This window comes from Glandiceps talaboti, chromosome 3 (assembly GCF_964340395.1).
Source record: "Glandiceps talaboti chromosome 3, keGlaTala1.1, whole genome shotgun sequence".
Lineage (NCBI taxonomy): Eukaryota > Metazoa > Hemichordata > Enteropneusta > Spengelidae > Glandiceps > Glandiceps talaboti.
In genome coordinates this window covers 24,699,106-24,721,672 of record NC_135551.1, presented here as the reverse complement: position 1 = coordinate 24,721,672, position 22,567 = coordinate 24,699,106, and the positions used below count along the sequence as shown (strand labels likewise).

The following is a 22,567-nucleotide window of genomic DNA, read 5'->3' as shown; positions in this document are numbered from 1 at the left end:
TATTTTGAACAATGTTGTTACAAGGAGTTGTTTTCAGTCATCTTTATCAGAAGTAGGCGCCCCTCTCCCCGCCCCAGGCAACCAATGAACAAGCGATGAGCATGTGGAGCATGTACGTATAACGTGAATGTGTATCAAAAGTGTTCAAAACCCATGACAATTGACCCCTTTTTCTGGCTACAATATTAACTTTTGACCCCTATTTTTTAATTTTTGTAGAGTTTGTGGTTGTAATTTTTGTCCACCAGGGTACATATGTACCCATTACCCACCGGAGTACTCCCCCCCCCGAGGTTTTGAGTTTATACATTAACACACATACAACTAAATAACATTATCTATATTTTATTAGCCTATATATTGTTTCTCCCTCTTGAGCAATAATATGTAATTATTGATGTAAAACTGAATAAAAGGATGGAATAATCAGCTATACGAAAACAATGTAAAGGTATAAGTAAAGTACTACAAAGACAACACATTCACCATTTACCTGTGTCCAAAACATCTATTTTTAAATGTAGGAAATATATGTCAATATATGCATCAAACTCCACTCAAAATAGCATGCACCCACACCATATGTTATTACAAATATATCTATAGTAATTTCACTGGCCTGAAATATCAAAGTAATATATCATTGTAAACACTAGCGTAGAAATAATACACTGGTTTACCCAATTTTACAATACCTTGCCTTACAAAAGAAATATAATGTGAAATTTAAAATTATGTTTGGAATTTAAAATCGTGTTATGAAGCCTTCAGTAATGACAGGGGGGGGGGAGAAAATCAAGTACTGTTTGTCGTGTAAAATATGCCCCTCCCTCGTTTCCATTTTCTAAAAAATTGTCCATCTGCAATATCCTTTTTCGCGACCCTCATAATATTTCATCAACATGGTTTAATATAGTCAGAAATGAAAAGAGATCTGCATCTGAGACTCATTCACTAGTAATAACTATCCCACTGCTACCACCACATTGGTAACAAAACTACATTGAATTTTGTGGTTTCCACTGCTAACATCAAGATGTGTAAAGGCAATGTATTAATCTAAAGACCTATTGGCCTGTGTTCCGCCAATGGTAGAATTATGACGTTTTATGACCCGGAGGTATTTCTGATTCTCATCCATTTTAAATAGAATCCATAGCAATATCATCTGTTACAACTAATTTCACTCTTCTGACTTCTCCACCTGCTAGGCAACTACTGGTTGTTTCTTCTCTTTCCTGTTTTCTAAAAGTGATAATACAAAGTAAAATTGATATAATAATTAATCACATAATATATAATTTTTAGCTAACGTTTAAATTTAGTTGACGTGCAGCAGCATTATGTAAAACAAGTAAAGAGTGTATGGTGAAACATAACTTATGTTTTTGGGTGTTGAATTACAAGATTTATAACAAGTCCTGAAATTAAAACCCTCATATTATATACGCCAGGTTTGTTCAGGTGTATTAAAACATACTTTTTTCTGTACGTACACTTGTGGTCGATGCGATTTTAGTGACAGTGGACATTTACATAATAGTTGTTTTTTTAATCAGATATTCTTTATTGAGCTTTGGAGCGTACACTTTAGATGAAATATCGATACATTGCATTTAGATGATAAAATATAAATAAATATTTTAAAATTAAACCTTATTATTGACATTCTGTATGCTGTCCATAAAATACAGTTGTGTTTCAATTTCAAAGGTCACAAAATATCATTTTTCACTTTAATTTTTTTTTGGATAACGAAACATACTTTCCAAATTGCTCTCCTTCTTCCAGGGTTTCCAGCAGGTTAATTCCCCGGGTTTCCGGCAAGGACAAAGTAACAAATCCAGCGATGATTGATGCAGACCCAAACACAAAAGGCGGCAGCTTAGTCCACAGTTCTCCCATCAGTAACAGCTGTGGGGCCAACATCCCACCAACACGGGCACACATAGAGCACAGACCGACGCCGAGGCACCTGTGTATATTAATGCATTGTGTAAAGAGTTGGTCTTGAGTCTTGTTAAATGTCAGGGGCAGTCAGTTACCCATGTGCAGGTGATTGATTTTTGAGAGAGAAGAGTGTTTGAGAAAACATATAAATATTTCCTTGGACAAAAGTATACCCATGGTTCTGAAACTTCTTTTTATAATTATAATATTTAAATGGTCAGAGAATTCTACTCTTACTTCATGAACAAGGAAATTGTGAGATTATGAATTTTAGAGAAGAGGGGTTATGTCCATCCTCACCTTACTGGAGTTGGGTACAATTCAGCCGTGTACACATACACCATACCAAATGATGAGGTGATTGAAAACTTGCTTATCATTGTCAATGTTATACCAAACCATACAAGGTCTCCACCTGAAAAAAAGCAAATTATATTTAAGATTTCATTGCATTCCAGATGATAAATTTGTAATTGATTCTTTTATAGATTTCATAGATTGCAACTGTTTCTACACAATCTCTCAAGTTAGATCTTAAATAGTCATCGACTCTTGTAGGGTTCCCTCTTTCCAACTCTTCCCCATTGCTTCAACTGTGCTCTTAATTTCATTTAGCGGACACTTTTTAGTTAACGGGACACTTTTACACAAAGAAAGTGTCTGCATACCGTTAATCCCTAAAAGGAACTGTCCGCTAACACTTTCAACTAGTGAATGAATCTAACTGTCTTCAGCAAGCAAATCATTTCTATAGCACTGACCCCAACTTGCTAACTGTTACAATGCCCTCCTAAAACCGTGTTCTACTATCTAATTCTGCACCTGCCATTCTGTAATGTACGTGTAAAAGTTCGCCCTTACTTTGCTGGGTCTCGAACACAGTACCTCTAAGCTCTGTACCTATCTATTCAAAGACTTGCTCTATAACTACTTCACTACAAAGTGACTTGTGCAGTAAGCAGGTTTCCATATAGAATTTGTTCACTGACATGACAATGCGTATGTGCACCAGGGTTAGCAACAGAGCTATGGGCGGGTAAAAACGGAAAAAAACTGTTCGAATTGGGACTGTAATTTTGTTGCAGTACGAGTCTTTGCCAGGTTAATGGATTTCACACTGAACTGTTGGAAAAACATCAGATCATTTGCCGAGATATGCGGGATGGGATTTCTATAGCGAAGTTTGTAATTAACATGATAATGGATGGGTAAGAGGTTATATAACAGAGCTGTAGATAACAAGGTTGACTTTCTGGTGAAAAACCTAAAACCTCGTCGAATTCGAAGTATAACATCGTTATAGCACACGTCCTCGACCATTTACTGTTTTTATTAGGACAGTTTTGGTTTAACCCATCAATTATTTTGTCCTCGGTAAAGTTAACCAAAACTCCTAATAAAACAGTAAATGTGCTCTGAGGTGTATTATAACTATTAGTTAAAGGCTACTGAGTTGTTTACTCTGCCAGCATTCAATGGAATCTATATATTTTTCTTGCTATCTACATATTTCTTGATTTTTGCCCAACCTTTTCCAGTTCAAATGTATATATCCCATACATGTATGTTATTATTATAAGCAGTCTTCAGAGTAAATGTATTGGTTTATTATAATCTTAAGGATACAGTACTTGCTGATTGTATTATAATAAAATGCTACATTATGTGAAATAAAGATCCCTATGGTTGTCATGAGTAGTACATAGTACGTGGAAATGAGGTCAAGGGCATGTGTGCATGAACATGGTACCATAACCTTCTATTCAATACTACTATTGTAAATATGTTAAAATAAAAGTTAACGATTTGTATTTTACTTACAAGGTGGCACAAACGCTGCTGCAATACAACAAACCCCAGCGACTACTAATGTATAAAACATGGACCACCGACGACCAAATCTTTTCGCGTCCAAAAGAAGAATGCCTAGACCATATGCAGGGATTTCAACTGCACCAGCTAGGAAGCAATTTACGTAATCATCACCGCCTAGATTGGACGTATTGAAGGATAGACCATAGTACACAAGTGTAATGACAACCCTGTTCATTGGAATAGAGAAACAAAACCGGATTTAAAAATGTACTCTATAAGTTAGTTTGCAATTGCTAATTGAGAACATTACCTAACGATAATGCTTATTGTGCTATTTATTATAGAATTTCAGTATAAAATTTTTTAGCCATATAAATAATAATATTGTTCAATGTTACTTTTTATATGCTCTTAACCACAACTGTGCTCAAAGTGCTTAATATTTATTACCGCCAGCATAGACCTGTAGTTGCACATCGGCCCATTCCCAAACTCACTGAGGAGCGTACAATCCATTGCAGTCTCTATGAGTGCATATAATGAGAGCATTCACATTACACTACAACCTATATCCTGCCAGATCCCCACTTATACAGTCTGCCTAGGTGAGGCATAATCGTGGTTCAAATATTGCCCAAAGACTTAAGCTGATCAGGATAAATTGCACCAGCGAGGCCAGCGCATGACTCGAGCTCCACAAAGTATTCTTTCATTTATCAAATTCTTGATATAATGAAAACGCAATAAATTTTGTAAGATGATTTGCAAGTAAGGGTACTTAATATGCTAGCAATATACTCGCATACTAACCAATTATGCAATAAGCATATATCATTGTCCTTTGAAAGATTTAGATGGAACCTTACCAGCAGTAGAACAGGATAAGAGTCTTTTTTCTCGTGTTTGGAAGTCTGAACAGATCAGTTACACCATATTTGCGGTCCTCATATTTGTTAACCTAACCAAGAGTAAGATATAACATAGTGATAACTAATAATAATGTGGATGGGGGGGGGTGAAGAAGGAAATGTAGAATTGTAACTGAAGGTCACTTGTAAGTTTCATATTGATTTATTGTGAAGCATATTGACCATTGAATCTGTGTCGTATTTCCATTATGCATGATATCGAGCAATATCTCCAAATACTTACATTTTCCAACTCTACGAATAAATGTCTTCCTTCATTACAAACAAAATATTATCTTATACTGACAAAGTAATATGCATGCAATATCTTTCACTTGGTATTATCAATATGTTAAACTCGTTAGGTAGAATTCTCAACAACAGTAGATCGTATATTATCCCTCGGTGTTGTATATAGTGTTGGTGGATTTCGCTTTTAACACCCCCTCCCCCTTATGGAAGGTAAAAAGGTATAATTTTAAAGCAAGAAGGTGAAAGATTTATTACAGTTTACCTGCTGACCATTCCCAGTTTTCGGTTTCCAGCTCTCATCAAAGATGTCATCGGGTAATGAAACTTTGTTGTATTTTGCATATTTTCTTATAATCTCCTCAGCATCTTCATTTCTTTTCATCGAAAGCAACCATCTTGGAGATTCTGGGATAACCCTTTGTAAGTATCATTATTAAAAGATTTGTGTACAGGATTAAAACAAATTTGGGATTATATTTTTAAACATTTTTTTCATGGCCAAAGTCTGTACGATATTATGCATTTCTTAACCAATTCAACCGTCCTTTTATCTCTATTAAATTCAAGATCTAAAAATATTGCATATTTACCATTACACTTCAATGATTATTGGTGACTAATGTCTCAACAATGTAATTGAAACCCCAATTTGTTTCTCTCTCAACCGTAAGATGATCAGACATGGATAGTTATCATCGAATGGAACTTTGTTGTTGTTATTCACTACATATATAGCTTTGGGTAAAACATTAACATGTCGTGCACATGCCGATATCAAACATGCAACCAAATATCTCTGATCATAATCATGAATATCCGTCTACTTACCACCATAGTGAATATATTGCAACCAGTGGAATGGTCATTAGAAGTTGCAGTTTCCACCAGTATCGCACGAAGTATGCATATAATGCAAGCAACATGTAACCAATACCAAAACCAAAATGATACACCATGCCAGCAACTTTGCGATATGAAGGACCTACCACCTCGGTAGCTAATATTTTGAGATAAAATAAAACTTAATAGTGGGATGGACATCAATAATCAATGTAAGTACAAAACTGCATTCTGTGTAGGCTAGCATATCTGCGATTGCTGAAATGTGTTTTTTATGTTACTTATTCTGTTCACTGTATTTTGCTTTCCTTGCATCAACACATCCTTGACAAAATTATGTGTAACGATATCATTATTGAGTATCACTTAGCGATACATTTTCAATATTTCGTTGAATGTGATACGACTATTTTTTGTGCATGATAATGTACTCCAGATGGGAAAGTGAACGGTGTATTTGAACAATATGGGTAATACCATATGTATAAGATTGCAAGAAGTTCCACAAACAAGAACAAATGAACGAATCAAGCATGGTAATTAAGACTCGACATATTAATGCACAGATTAAATTGTTGTGGTTATTACTCAAGAAATAGGTTGTTTCGGTTGTTCTATATTTTATACGTCAATTGCATGCAGTATTTTGCTTTATAGCTCTCTATACTGTTCGAGTGTTCCTGCCAATCCTTCGCTACGAGCAAGTTAATATATGGTAATAATTATGAACTTTCAACACGTAAATGCACACATTACGTTACACATACCCCTGGGTGGCATGAGTCTGATATGTAGAGGTACTTCAGTTTTATTTGATAAGTTCTATTCTATCTAAAAAGCATGTAGATTTAATATCGAAGTAGCAGCCGGCAAGCTTACTTCCGATTTTCCGTCGAGCAGAGTTCCGAACTTACGCATCCCGAGCAAATATGACCGCATTCAGACAAATTTTACTTACTTTTAAACTAAATTTGGTATTACATGTACATCGCAAGGTTATAACCGATAATTTTGGTTGAGAAATCACAGCATAGCTTGACTTGTACCGTGTAGGTAAACTTGACCTCGCAACAGGTCACGCGATTACTCAATTTGCATAACCGTCAGACGCCATTTTTGATGGGTGATGAACAATAAAGTGCGATGAAACGATGCAGTACTCATCCAACATCGGAGAAAAAAATATGTAGAAAAACTTATAAATTATGTGATAAATATATAATCCCCCGAAACCGATGTTAGCTTTCCGTAATAATATTCCTAGTATGATTCCGTGGAGTACAAATTCTTGCCTAACGTCATGAATTTATATTAGTCCGCGGAATCATACACCCCTGAACATTATGACGTAAAACTAACATTGCTTTAGTGGGATTATATATAATTATCTAACCACTGACTTACCCATGACAAATCCACTTAGATAAGTGCCGTAGGCAAAAATAGCTGCGAGAAAGCGAATCATGACAAATGCAATGTAGTTAGGTGCAAATGCCACTGTAGTTCCGAAAATGATCAGTCCAGTCAAAGAAACCATCAGGCCAAACATACGCCCAAATCTTGAAAGAAGAAGAATAGAAGGTCAAACATTGCATTAGATATTCAGCTGTTGGGAATTAGCGGATATAATGTTCCAACAGAAAGTGCTTTATTCGAAGTAACAATTTTTATAAATGTCCCACATCATGATCACATATATAGAAAGCGTTGATGTTTTATCTACATGATTGTTTCTGATTGTGGTACGCATGGTAATGCAATATCCAAGGAACACGAAAACAATTTTTCGAATACCAATTACGACATATTGTATTATAGCTTTAATAGTGCCTTTTCGCTCTGTTAAGTTTGAACTTTGGCTTCCTTCATTTCTTTTTTTTCTTTATGAATACCCGAACTTCTTTTCTTATTTACCTGTCCACTACATATCCAAAAAGTAATGATCCAACGAAATATCCAGCCATGAATATTGTTGTAGCAACAGCATTCAAATAAAATCGTTCATCACATACAAGGTCAAACTGCAGGTTAAGACGAGAAAATTGACAAATGACGTCCACGTAGCTTAAAATAGACGTTAACATATACATTCAATAGCGGTTCTTTAGATCTGCTCGACTTATGCAAGGAAATAATGCGTCTTTATGGGAGGCACTCCCTCCCCTTTAAATACCAAAGTTTTGGTGTGACATTTCTGTTGTTGAAAATCAGACCAAGAAGGTTAAGTTTATCAATTTTATTAATCTCTCTTTTTAGTATCATTATTGTTATTAATGTACTGCAAGGCGTGTGAAATGACCACATTAGTGTTATGTATTGCAACATTATTTTATTATCAAATATACACAAAAGCTTATAAAGAAAATCAGCTGTTCGCCAAACTTCCGTTTCAACCATAGCAAATAGAACAACACAAAAGTTAGTCACTGGTTTGAGGGTCGACAACATAATCAGATGTAAGAAACCGGATGATATATTCTTAATACGGTAATTATACCAGATTTCCTATTTTCGTCATCACATTACACATGGTGAATTTAGATAAAGAACCAACGTAAAATAGTGTATTTGCAATATTGTATTATTTTCGAGTATGTTAAACGTATAATCCCACATATTGGTAAAATATGCCATCAGAAATACCCTTACCTCCTGCATGACCGTAGATTTGTACTGTGATCGATCGTACTCCCAGCCATGATCACACCCAATCTTGTTTGTACTGTTTACGTAAGCATTCATGTTTCCATTAACATAATAGGATATAAAATCTTGTGTTATATTGTATCGATAACATTGACTGAAGGTAGAAACCATGCCACATCCTACATTTGTCGTCTCCCTTGGCAATGTTAAATTCTTTACCAACTCTGAGCAACTCCCAGTGAAATTTGACAGACATACTTGTTTACTAATCTCTTCCACATTAGGAATTGTACACCAGTGGTCTGTTTTAGCATTTAGAAATACCGGAGATATAACTTGGAGTGCAGACGGTATGCCAACTGTTAAAATGAGAGCCACCATCAGTTTTTGGTAGGGGCCAAACTCACCAACAAGATACCTCAACACATCATCAAACTGCAACATTCTAAAAAAAGAGAAACCGTTGTTCATGTGAAAATATTCACACGTTTTTCTCCATTTACTATAGATAAAGTGTTTATTGTCAGTATGTTGGTTTGTTTGTTAATTTCAAACACATCTTTACAGAATACCACCAGACATGTATTGAAAAAACAAAGATGTTCACTTTATTTTTATCAAGTACCAAATGTTCCAAGTCCCTTTGGACTAGAAGTCCGAAATAATAAGAAACTAAGGCTGCTTTCACAAAAACTTGTTGGGGGGGGGGGGGTCGGGAGATTATAGGGGGACTTGAAAATATATGGATAGTGTGTGCGGGGGGGGGGTACCTGAAAAAATGTTATGGGTTGTAGAGGTGTACCTGAAAATAAATTGACATCATGACTTTTCAAACATGGGAAAATAAGCTTTTAAAATGTTGGTCTTCCTTTTTCAACAACAACAACAACAACAACAACAACAACAACAACAACAACAACAACAACAAAACAGCAGCTGCAAACAACAGTTGCTCACAAGTTAGTAAAATGAAAAACAAAAACAGTCAAATTTTAATTTTCTTTTAATAAACTGTTAATGTAATGATGAATTGAAATGGGCGAATTGAGTGGTACAGATTGTTGGTTTTTTTTCTGAAAATACCAGTGTCTTTCATGTACAATACTATCTACTTAAATTTGGTTCATTTAATGTGTGAAATTACCTTTACACTGTACTGAAAATATTCTTTGTGACATGACTGTGTTTTGGTTTGTGGTTATCACAATGATATGTAACTTTTTCATGTAAATTCTTACTAGTATTAAATGACAGACAAATATGACAGACAACATTTTACATTTGCAGCTCTTGGAAGTTAAAAAAAAGAGTTGGATAAGGTTTATCACAGCCTGTCATCAAACTGTAAAAAGATGCACCTGCACTAAAACATACTCGACAAGTATCAAAAACTTCTGTGCACGGTATTTTTTCATCCTATAGATATGACTATAATTTTCAACACAAACTTTTAATAACACATTCTAAATATGTCCTAAAATTAGCATATTGGCAACGTCTGCTACATGTGAAACAGAAGACAATATCTCACAAGCTGAGTTAACAGAGAAAAAGTAAAATAAGATTTTTGCACATACTTTTCAACTTTGCATGAATATACTATTACTTGTAAATATAAAGATAAATAAATAAACTTTGACACTATATGGATGTATTCTCAACACCATTAACAAGAGATGATGGTAGTGAAAGACCACCAGATGACTTCCAACCCCGTGCACAACTAAAGCACCTGTATAGTAAAGGGTTAGTATCAAGTAAAATTGTAAAGAAACTTGACGAATTGAGCAAGAATCTGTGTGTCAAGAAAGAGATATTAAAGGGAGCAATCCTTCATTTAGAACAACAGAGAACACTTGACTCTATGAGGGAAAGAAAGAGAATGAAAGAAAGGGAGCAACGTGCTGAAAAAAATTTGATGAATATGACTGGGATGCGCTTGTCAGAAACGGTGACATTTCCAAATTGAAAGTGAAAGAACTTGATAAGTACCTTTCCAACTATGAAATTCCAGCTGTGGCAGGAATGCACAAAATAGTCAAAGTTGAGGCTGTAAGATGCCACTATTATCAAAATACAGCTAGTTCCAACTCTGATGAAGTTGAAGGAGAAATTGAGTCTGATGATGATGATGATGATGATGACAATGCCATGTTTATATTCACAAGATCTGGAAGGAGAGCTACCACTTGGAAATAAAAAATTTAAACAAAACCAGTCCAATAATCAGGCTCTTACAAGGTAAATGTATTACCAGGTTCATTAAGATATACAATTACTATGATAATAGGGCCATCTTAATTATCATTACCACTAATATATATCACTTGATTCCTATTCTGTTAGATGAAATGTGGCTGGCATTTTTGAGTCATACATTTATTTTCTTTTGACATTATATTGAACTAATTTACATCAAACAGGAACGGGATACATGGCAATGCATTTTATTAAGAGTTTTTTCTGTGTTATTTAGACCAATTTGATTTCTTTTAGCACACATTTAGGAAAATGAACTGGAACAATACAGTATAAAACTCTCTTTAGATAACATGTGCATCACAATATTTGCAAATACAACTAAAATGACATTCAACTGTAACATTACTAGTATAATGTACTAATACAATATTGAACAGAAAACAAAGACTCAGTTGGTCTGCTGATCATTTTACAAGAGTTATTCAAAGTGTAATTCATTTACAAATTACAAGTATATGTTGTTTTTTGGAAAGGCAATGTACTAGCTAACATAACATTTCGTTTTAACTGGTGTTTGTGTATATATATACACACAATATACAAATTGGTTATATATATAATGGACAAAGTTGGTATTAAGTGTATTATGTACAGTTTTGTACTTGGTGTGGAATGTTAACGCACAGGGAGAGTATTCCAAAAAAAATTATTCGGGTGGGGGTACTTGAAAATTTATTCGGGTAGGGGGAGTACTTGAAATATTTGGGGCTTTGGCAGAGGGGGGGGGTACTTGAAAAAAATTGGAAAATGGCAGGGGGGGTACTTGAAAAAAAATTAGGGTTTTACAAAAAATCTTCCCCCCCCCAACAAGTTTTTGTGAAAGCAGCCTAAAGTTTAATTATGATTGTTTCCAGCTGTTGATAAGGTTTATAATTTCTTTTTCTATTTTTCTTTCATGTGCATTTTGTAATAATTTTGCAAAATATATTTTCATCAGTTTTTATTATTATAATGATAATTATCATTATTAGGATAAATAAATTTCTTTTGAGTGAATTATGGCATACTTGATTTAAAACGTCCATTGTAAACAATATTATACATTACATTAAATTCGTATGCATTAAACAATTAAATTCAAGTAAACCTAATCGAACTATTCTAAACTAAACTGACCTGAACTGAACTGAACTGACCTGACCTGACCTGAACTGAACTAAACTGAACTGAACTAAACTGAACTGAACTGAACTGAACTAACCTAACCTGACCAAAAACTAACTGTACTGACCGGCACTGGAGGGCAAAGAATTAATATGAAATATATGAGGCATTAACACGTATGCCATTGTTTAATAATAAACTGAAATGATTGGTACACGTAAATACATCGGTCATATTTTTATCCTTTTCAAGTCCAGACATGATTTTGTAGTTTGTCATCTGCTTTTTAACACTACTGTATGTTGTTTGCATGGCTAGATCCAGGATGTGTATTTCAATACAATGCAATACAATAAAGAAGAAATGTCAATGGCTGACAGTATAAACAGATATAAATTGACTGCCTTCCGTAAGGGGAAACCTTTAGGCTATTGTTCTTCACGCTTTGTCGAAAACGAACATTTCTGCGCAACCAGACATGATATTGTATATCCATTAGTTACTACATCAATAAATAAAACGTAGCTTCGGAACTCCGGCTGACACATTGTACATATCCACTTCTGCAAAAGTTGAGTTTAGCGTATTTTCAACTCGCTGTAAATTTCACTAGAGCACACCAAATTAGACACTGAAAAAGATAAACCTCCACTGACATCTCAAATTTCACAAAAAAGATGAATTCTTATATGCTTTAAATGACTATAGTAAGAAAAATTGACAATTGTGTAATTATCTGTTCAGAATAGTCGGTAGAAAGAGGAGTAATTTGACCCAGAAGTTGAAGCTGACCTGGTTTGACAGATGATCTTCCCATGCACGCTTTCATGGCAAGAAAAAACACATGGGAGTGCAAACATGTATCAACGAAGTACCAAAAATATTTCTTTTGATTGAGAATGATCGTATGAATTTATCTCGTCGAATTCTCCAGCATGATTTCCTGTTGATGTGGTCTTACGGTCAACACAACATACAATATGAAGCGTTTATAGAACGTTGTAGCATCGGCCTCTCTGTAGCTAGAGTTTTTTTTTACAGATCTAATTACCAAAAATATGAAAAATAAATTTTCAAAGCTAAAAGCTACATCAACAACATTTCAGAACAGATGCGTTTCATTGCGTTGGTATCACAATGTATGTACCAAATTATATTGAATATGAAATGTGCATTCTTAAAGATATAGAAACCAATAATTATGTAAATCATCATTAATATTCATGGATGTTTACCAAAACCTCATCAGTTCTCGACATTACTCTAAAAGAACACATGCACCAAATTCCGTTTGAATTGGGCCAGTCGTGTTTTAGAAAATGATGATACACACAGACAGACAAACACATACACACAGACTTTTCATCCCTATTGTAAAATCTTCTTTACGGAAGGTAAAAACAATTAAAACGAGTACATATGCAAACATGTGTAAACAAGTACAGAACAAAAGAACAACAATCACTTGGAAAGCATGGTCTTTAAATTATCATTTAGGGCTAAAATATGTGTCTGTCTGTCTTTCTGTTTGTCTGTTGGTTGTGTAATATAATTAATGCTGGGCCATGGGATGACTGATGGTGCGTTTAAATCCGAATCTGCTACTTCTATATATTTGTCGACTGTCAAGTTCTGGCCTTAGTGGATGTGTGTCGTCACCTAATATTGTTCTCGGTCTGTCCGTAAGGAGTCTGTATGTCTGTTGTCAATGTTATTCTGTTTTTTTACCTACCACCCCTCCCCTTTTTTTGATGATTTTTTCCAGTCTGTCTTTGTCTTGTTTATTAATATATCCAGCCAAACATAATAAGCCAAAAGTAAAAACACTACTCAAAGTATAATACATTTGTAGTAGTTCAGCGATACAACTTAAAAAGTTTTCTTTATCGATAGACTGTGAATTTTTTTAACAATTGGCACTGGTGTTCTGTTTCCATGAACGCTTATCTTAGAGAGTCCATTTCAGGGAGAACAGTATATTATATTGAGAAAGACCCAGGCTTACAACAATTGGTCGTCGAGTGAGTCATCTTTCATACAGTCCTACGTTTGCATGTTCTTTTATGTGGAGTGCAGTGCTTCATCATTTTCATACCTTAAGACAAAACAATCAGCCAATACTATACTTTGGTGGAAACGTTAAAGTGGCCATATGGATGAGGACTTGGGTATTGATGTTTGATTTATAAGACAACTTTATCATGGCCTCCTACTTGAACAATTAATGTGAAACATGATAAAATTGTTTCATATCCAAAATGTATATCCAATCTTCATCCATATGGCCCCTTTAATGAAAGTTTCGCACATGTTCGAAATATTAGTTGAAAATGTTGACTTTACCTGCAACGCTAGCTATCCTGTTTAAATAAGTGTAGAGTTAACAATGGAGGACATGGAGTTATGATTTCGCTGAATTTTAATCTGTTGGTTTGTAACTTAAAGGGTTATATGTAAGAGCACTGTCTGTTATGAGCTTTGTGTATCTAGCGACTCTATTTAAAGGTAACGTTCATGTGCACATAGTCTGGTGACCGTGTGCGTGTCAACCTGCTTCGGTAAAATGATCGTCAACTTTCCTAAGATTTCGGAGTAAAATGTCATAATTACTTGGTAGTAGTACTATAGTGTAGGTTCTCTAAAAGTTTCAAATATTCAATATTTAATAAAACCAGATGATCGTAACTTCGGTAGTATGGTACGGTGGTACAGTGTAGTTTACACATCATGGGTCGCCGACAGTCACGTGGAAGATGCTATGTGAAATGAACGATAAAATGGACGTCGTTCTCATCATGTTGGATTTGTCGGCTGCGTTCGATACGATCGATCATGACATTCTATTAAACAGACTGCAATCAAGATTCGGCATAACTGGCACCGTTCTGTCCTGGTTCCGATCATATCTGTCAGATCGCAATCAGTGTGTCAAAGTCGGCAATGTAACATCGGCCAGTTCGACAATGAAGTACGGTGTTCCACAGGGATCGGTACTTGGGCCAATCCTTTTCACACTATATACATCACCTTTGGAGGATATCATCGAAGGTCATGGTCTGGATTGTATGATGTATGCCGACGACTCCGAAGTCTATGTTGTTTGTAGGCAACCAGATGATGTACGTACCTCTCTCGAGGAATGTATCGACGATGTACGTGGCTGGATGAAGTCAAATCTACTCATTCTGAACGATGACAAAACGGAAGTTGTCCATTTCTCGTCAAGCTTGAAACCTGATGCAACAGAACTGTCTAGCCTAAGGATCGGTGACATTGATATCATCCCTTCGAACTCGGTCCGTAATCTTGGCATGATTTTAAATAGGAATGGTGCTATGTCCGATCACATAAACCAAGTTTGTAGAAAAGCCCACTACTCATTATACAGAATTGGCAAGATCCGTAAACTTCTCGATCGGGACACTACCGAGACATTGATACACGCATTTGTAACAACTCAGTTAGATTATTGTAATAGTCTCTTGTATGGAATTAACAAAGATCAGCTTCACCGTTTGCAATCTCTTCAAAACGCTGCAGCACGTTTAGTTAGTCGTTCCCGTAAATTTGACCATATTACACCTGTATTAGTTGATTTACATTGGCTGCCAGTAGAAGCACGTATTAAGTTCAAGGTTATGTTAATTACTTTTAAAGTAATCAGAGGCTTTGCACCAGTGTATTTGACAGAGCTGATAGAGCAGTATGTTCCTTCTAGAGATCTCCGCTCTGCAGACAAGTTACGTCTGATTCCACCCCGCGGTACATTCAGTAAGACATACGGCCAGAGAGCCTTTTCAGTTTGCGCGCCATCACTGTGGAATAAGTTACCTGTAGAGATTCGTACTGCAAGGAATGTTGAGTCTTTTAAACGCGGTTTGAAAACCTATCTTTTTAATATGTATTATCAGTGATTCGTTTTTTGCTTTGCTGTACATTTATTTCACCGCAGGACTGTGTGTTCTTTACCCTACCACTTGCAATGTGTATTTTTAAATTTTGCATATTCTTTTTAGAGTTTCTGTACATCGCACTGTGACGTATGTGTAGTGCGTTTTCTAAGAAATTAAAATAATAATAATAATAATAATAATAATGAACGTACTTGAAAAGTGTGGTTGTGAATTTGCAATTGAATGTATGATCATAAATAGTATCATTTGGGTATGGATATTTTCGTCAAAATTTCCCTGTTTTGAATGATGTCTCAATTTTGTGGTCATACGCTGTAACATCAACATCGTATATTGACTGGCATTTTTTGAAAGATGTCTCAATTTTGTGGTCATACGCTGTAACATCAACATCGTATATTGACTGGCATTTTTTGAAAGATGTCTCAGTTTTGTGGCCATACGCTGTAACATCAACATCGTATATCGACTGGCATTTTTTAAAAATGTTTGTTTATGTTCGGAATCGCTGTGTCTTGTCAAATCAGAAAGTCGTTTTTTAGGATGTTCAACATGAACATTATGTCGTTTAACGTGCCATATCAAAGTGATATTTCGCATTAAACGTCATCAAGAATGACTGATCTAAGCACAGGTATATGATAAAAGATATTCTTATATAGAAAATATAGTACAACCAACACTGGTAACATGGAATAATTTCAACTGAGAACCGTGTTTCAATTACATCGTACATACGAACTGGAATAAAATAAATTAAATCTCGAACTCAAGAACAAGCATGCAATGTCAACATACCTGATATAACGTTTGTAGTAAACTGCACGAATGGAAATATCACTGGCTGCGTGTTTCTTTTATGTGTGGTACTGTTATTTATAGAGTTTGAATACTAAGTAAGTAAAATGAATTGTACAATTCAGATCGCCAAAAATTCGTAACATGAAAATAAAAGGCCATCTTCGATCATTGGACTAGAAATGGCAATTGTTTGAAGGGAAACTAAGAAAAGGTGTCTCGCCAGAAAGCTTCAAAAGTGACTTTTTTCAATAAAGAGAAAAGAGTGATCAAATATTCAAAAACAAATATTCATAATAATAAAACTGAATAGGATGATGATACTATTTTACATAATCGTAAACAGATAACTACAAAGGGAGTTTATGTTGAGATCTAGTCGGCCAGTGTTATATGCATGACCTTTTCTGAAGCTTTCAGAAAAATCAATTACTACCCGACATGTTTCAAACCAATGGTCAAATATTACAATGGTTTCTGAAAGATTGGCTTTTCAATATTTTTTTATACCGCTTCTGTCATGTTGTTTCCCCCCCCCCCGTCACACTAAGAAAGAAGCAACAGATGACATGTAGTTATTGCTATTTAAATTCCTCGTAAATTTGTAAATAATGTATTTTATAGTGGCACTAGTAAATGCTATCTCCAGAATTTGCGTTATATATTTGTGGTAAATTGTGTGTGTGGAACTAGAATATTTGCAACGGGCATAGTCGAATTCAAGATGTACATTTTGATGCTGGTTCTAGGTGGAATACTGTGCCTTTGTTTTAATGGACAAACATCAAATAGATAACGCGACACTGACTGAAATATCTGAATACTATACTCGACTCATTTATTATTATAATAATAAGAATTCGATTTGTTTATCAGTTTTAGAATTATATCATTTTTCCACATCGTTTTTACAACTATTCAAGGTGAGCAATTAGCAAGTGTGTAATTAGTAAACCGTGATGAAAGGAAATGTATGCATGCAACATATTGTGTTTTTCAGCATTTCACATTTAATATTTCTACATAATATTATTTTATCTGCAATTTGGACAATAAACTAGTAAGTTTTTCAAGTGCACTACGCTCACCCAGTAATGGGATTAGGCCCACCGGTTCTGTTGAAACTACATGAAAAAGCAGAGTTAGACCATTGAACAATCGTATGCATATTACATATAAAGAAATTTAAATGTAAATATTGAAACTCTTTATACAATCTCCCTATCCTAGTTGGTGATTACAATACGAAAAGTACTGATACAGTGTTTGTAGAGATATGACAGCAGACAGACAGACAGACAGACAGACGAAAATATAATATAGACTTCCCTTAAGGAAGGTAGAATTGACTGTAGGCAGATTGTGGTACTTCTGTGTAGTAAAGTGCACTTCAAGCCTTGAGGTGAAACGATGACTGGTGGTGGTAGGCGAAATTGTTAGGAAGTATAACTACCCAGCCCAGATGAACCCCTGTAAGATAGCATTACTATTTTGGGTTCCCAGTTAAACTGCTGAAGTTAGATACATATTAAAAGCCACATTAAGATAACAAGCGTAGATAACTAAGAAATAGCAAGGTGTTTGCATTTAGTTGCACCTTACAATATGAGGTAGGTAACTAAATTAGGTGCAGCCAACGAAGCTAGCGCTATTCGTGCAAAAAGCTGTTCGTACACGATTTTTCAGTGGGCGGGCAATTTCCAAGCTTGGCCAGAGGGAAGGGAAAATGGCCCGGTATTTCAGCTGGCAACATATATTTCAGCTATAAGATATGTAGAACAGGGAAGGCAGTGTGCATAGCGGGCAGTTTTCGATATTTTTTCAGGAAGTTAGTGAACAAATTTTACTATTTTTTTTAAAGATGTAAATTAATTGTATAATACAATAATTAATTGTTGACCACATGTGTCATCGAAACTGGACAGGCAGTGCATTGTGATTGCAGCACAATCTCAATATGTCATCTGACAACCGTCAATACGTATATATTAGGAGAAACTGTTGCAGATACGAACAGTTTTCACTTTCTCCTCCAATCTTGAATCAAACGTAAAATTATGTAAAAAGTGTTTATTAGCTATATTTTAGCTTTCTGTAATAATTTCTGAAAACATGGCTGGTTGGCTGCACTTGCTAAATATAACTCTCCTTTAGTAAATCTCCTCTATATATACTCTGTAGCACTCATACTATATTCTCTCCAGTAACTTATGTTTCCATAAAGTAGGGGGAGTAGAGTGCTATGGCCAGACAGCGCCTGCCAAAAGGACGCCCTCGACGGGTAGGAGGCGCTGCCTATATAAGCGTGAGTTTGACTTACTCATCCCCACTGGTTGCAATCCTGCAAAGGGTTGCAAATTTGAATGATCTGTTGGAACTATATTATTAAATTATACTACGGAAACAATACCTCCGAGTGCAACGTCGAGACACATTGATACTCTCGAGAGGTAAGCACGACAAACTATAATATATTTTCAATACTGGCAGTCATGTTGTCTCGCTCATTCTTGTATCGTTCAAAAGGTAAAGCGTTCTATGTGGCCCTACACACTTTGATTAGGGTAACGCCCTTCCCTAAACTATTATATTATGTCCATTCCTGTAATGAATTGTATTGTGACTTTTTCGAAAGAAGAATGAGGAGGACGGGTGTTTGCTACAGTTTCAATCTACCCAACAAGAGCATCATCGTGATAATCATAAACATTCACCAGATTTAAACTGAATGCCTTCCGTAAGGATAGCTTTGAGTTTTTTGTTCCTACACATAATAATAGCTGGAATGTAAAAATCTTGGCTATAGTACATGATATACCCCTCAATTGGCAAAAAGGTGTGCCAAACTATACGCAATGTGAAAGGACTTTGTGATATCAATCTACTATGTAGTGGAACAGGTGTAATGGTTTTGAAATGGGGTTATAATTATTCACATTCACAGAGAAACACATACATACAGATAACATTTACCCATGCATACAGAACAAATGTTAGGATTGCTTATACAAAATAAAACTTGTTTAGTGATGAATCTTTGGATGGATTCATTGTAATATCTATATCAAATCTGAATATTACATTAAAATTCCAAACTTGGAAAAGAAAGTAGGAAGCTGCATAAACCGGAGCTGAATGCAGTGCTTTCTAGTCTTGCAACGAACCTGAAAATAAACAGAAAAACCAAGTCTTCATAACAAGTGAAAAAGATGAAATTTCAAGTATATGAAATGGAAATAGCTTACCGCACAACACGAGTGTCAATACAACGGCAGAGTATTGGTAGAATTACACGTATGTGACGTGACGTGACGTGATGTTGTGCGATCAGGTCAAATTAATGCGACTAGAATTTCATGATTTATGCAAGAACTTAGCTCTACAGCTGTGATTTTCGATGTCCCAGTTAAAGTTACCTGTCGAAAAAGTTGTTCAAATGCCCGCTAGTTATTCACAGTACAGGAAAGGTTGCCGTTCTCGACTTCACCTGGCCTTTGCGACCCCCTACATATCCGGGATATGTACACTCGTTTCAACGGCAAATGATAAACAAAATTCAAAACCCTCGTCACGTCACTAGTATGGATCGTAAAGTTACATACTTCGTGGTAAGCACGATAAACGTCTATACTTTGATTCTATACAAGTCATTTACGGCAACATCCTTTTAATGTAACACTCAGTTCAAGAATTTCGCGATGCATGCCACAATGAAGTGAATTTCCATGGCTCTCATATTCGTTTGGTTTCTCAAAATCTAAAAATCAAATCTGGACAGAAACCTATCGATATATATATCTATATAAGTACGTTTTAATACAAGCAACCCGAATACATTGAACGGCTTAAGCCAATCAACGTCGGAAAATTGGTGGAAATTTGACCCAATTCAAGCATTGAGTACAGAGCCAAACACCATAACAGCATTTACTTTTCTCATTTGCATTGTAGTGATTATGTTAATACAAATAATTGCACTGCGTTCTGACAGCAAACTCGCTCCTCGGTATCGAAAGATTTACATAAAAAAAGACAGAAGATTTTCAATCTTGATCGAAGAAGAGATCTTATGGATTTACCTTGGCGAATCCTCCATTAAGAGTTTTCCGCAGAAAGCAGGAGATTTGACGTAGAAGTTGAGGCTGACCGGGTTTGACCGACGATCTTTTCATGCATGCTTTCACGGCAAACAGAAACACATGGGAGTGCAAACAGGTACACATGTATTGAACGAAGTACAAGCAAGATTTTCAATTTTGATTGAGAATGAAATAGTGAAGAGATAGTATGAATACTAGTAGTTCTCATTCTACAAAGAAATGTGTACTACAACACATTTTGATTATGTATTGGATGGAGAAAAAGAAATACCTAGGTTGGTAAAAAATGAGTCAAATAATCAAAAATTATACAGTATACGTACATACTGTGCCTCAGCTTACTTGGCCCTGGTGATGCATACTGAATGGATTAAGAGACAACCATGTCGATGTATGTCCATTGGTTGTGAAATTGATTTTATTATCAACAAAAATTAATTAATTAACATCACAATTATATCAAAAGGGAAAAGAATGAATTCGGAAAAAAGGAGTCACATAATAGCTAGGCTAGTCGGGTCTGACCCCTGGAAGGAATATACAAATAGTAGATGTCTTGGATGCAAATTAGAGTCTAATAATTATAGTTCTTCCTTATGCCCCACCCCGCATCCCTCTCTTAAATACACTATCTTTGCAGAAAGAAAGCAAAGCAATATATATATATATATATATATATATATATATATATATATATATATATATATATATATATATATATACATTGCTATACAACATACTCTTTAAATAAGTCTTTCTTTCTTTCTTTCTTTAAGTTTTCTTGATATTGCCCTTAATCTCATAAAATAAATTACCAAAATACATTTGTTCAGCATTCCTTAGAACAGAGGTTAAAACGTTCCGATAGTTTTTATACTTGCTGACAATTCTTGGATTCAAATTAGATTTGACAACCTTGATATAAAGTTTATGTTTCCTATAGATTCCTATGCGTGTACGTGTACATGATAACTAGCAACACAATTTTCCCCTAATGTAACTATGAGATTTATTTGCAATATGAAAATTATACAGAATGGTCGCTAAACGCTGTAGAAGTTGAAATCTACCAAATCAAGCATTTTAGCTAATAACCTATAGATTGGTGTTCGTTTCAGTAAAACATAGAATTGTTATGTGACTCTCCACAGCAATCGATTCATGATATTAATACTTTAGCATCGTGACAGGTCATGGACTACTATAAATATTATAGTGAATTGAATAAGAGTTATTGCAATCATCAGCTTTTAGCTGTTGTAATATTTAATTCATATGCTAATCTTTACAATTGATTGATCATATTCTTATTCGTGTTACAACTTGCTTCTATAACAGAAGATTTATGCAAACGAGGTTCAACAAGTTGAAGCAACGCGGATATTGTATATGTACATTGCTGCTACTTACTGTAAAGTTATAGTGTAAACAGTTTGCACTATTGTGCGATCAGTATTACGTTCAAGTGACCATGTGGATGAAAAATATACATTTTTGGATGTTTAATCAATAAAACTATTAAAAAATTAAAAAATGTCAACTGACACACTGGCCGTGTTTGAAACTCAATTAAAAATAAACTTCGTTAACTATTATACGAAAAACTGTTGCAAGCTACCTTTGTTATGTAAGTCAAGAAAAAGTACAACCGTATGTGAATTACACAGCATATCTAGCTTTTACCAATCAAAGAAAGGTAACATCATAGTTTTGTCTGTCTGTCTGTCTGTCTGTCTGTCTGTCTGCCTGCCTGCCTGCCTGCCTGCCTGTCTGTCTGTCTGTCTGTCTGTCTGTCTGTCTGTCTGTCTGTCTGAATGCATGCGTGCGTGCGTGCGTGTGTATGTACATGTATGTATGTATGTATGTATGTATGTATGTACGTATGTATATGAATGCATACACAGCCCCTACACGTCCATGGTATGTATGTATGTATGTATGTATGTATGTATGTATGTATGTATGTATGTATGTATGT

General features: G+C 35.1%; 1 protein-coding gene across 1 annotated transcript; it reads right to left on the bottom strand.

The window, feature by feature from the left end:
- Positions 1-620: 620 nt before the first annotated feature.
- Positions 621-8,855, bottom strand: LOC144432882 (organic cation transporter protein-like). Its single transcript, XM_078121179.1, has 10 exons — positions 8,415-8,855; positions 7,680-7,786; positions 7,170-7,324; positions 5,754-5,922; positions 5,188-5,341; positions 4,632-4,723; positions 3,772-3,992; positions 2,251-2,365; positions 1,766-1,975; positions 621-1,245 (listed from the first exon to the last, which is right to left on the bottom strand). Exons 1-10 carry the CDS (start codon positions 8,853-8,855, stop codon positions 1,143-1,145), a joined length of 1,767 nt encoding a protein of 588 aa, XP_077977305.1. The 3' UTR covers positions 621-1,142.
- Between the last annotated feature and the right edge of the window lie 13,712 nt (positions 8,856-22,567).

Coding starts and splice junctions, on each gene's coding strand:
- LOC144432882 (XM_078121179.1), bottom strand. CDS start 8,855: ATGTTGCAGTTTGATGATGTGTTGAGGTATCTTGTTGGTGAGTTTGGC. Junction 7,787..8,414: donor AATCTACGGTCATGCAGGAG/GTAAGGGTATTT, acceptor CTTAACCTGCAG/TTTGACCTTGTATGTGATGA. Junction 1,246..1,765: donor GAAGGAGAGCAATTTGGAAA/GTATGTTTCGTT, acceptor TATCACTTTTAG/AAAACAGGAAAGAGAAGAAA.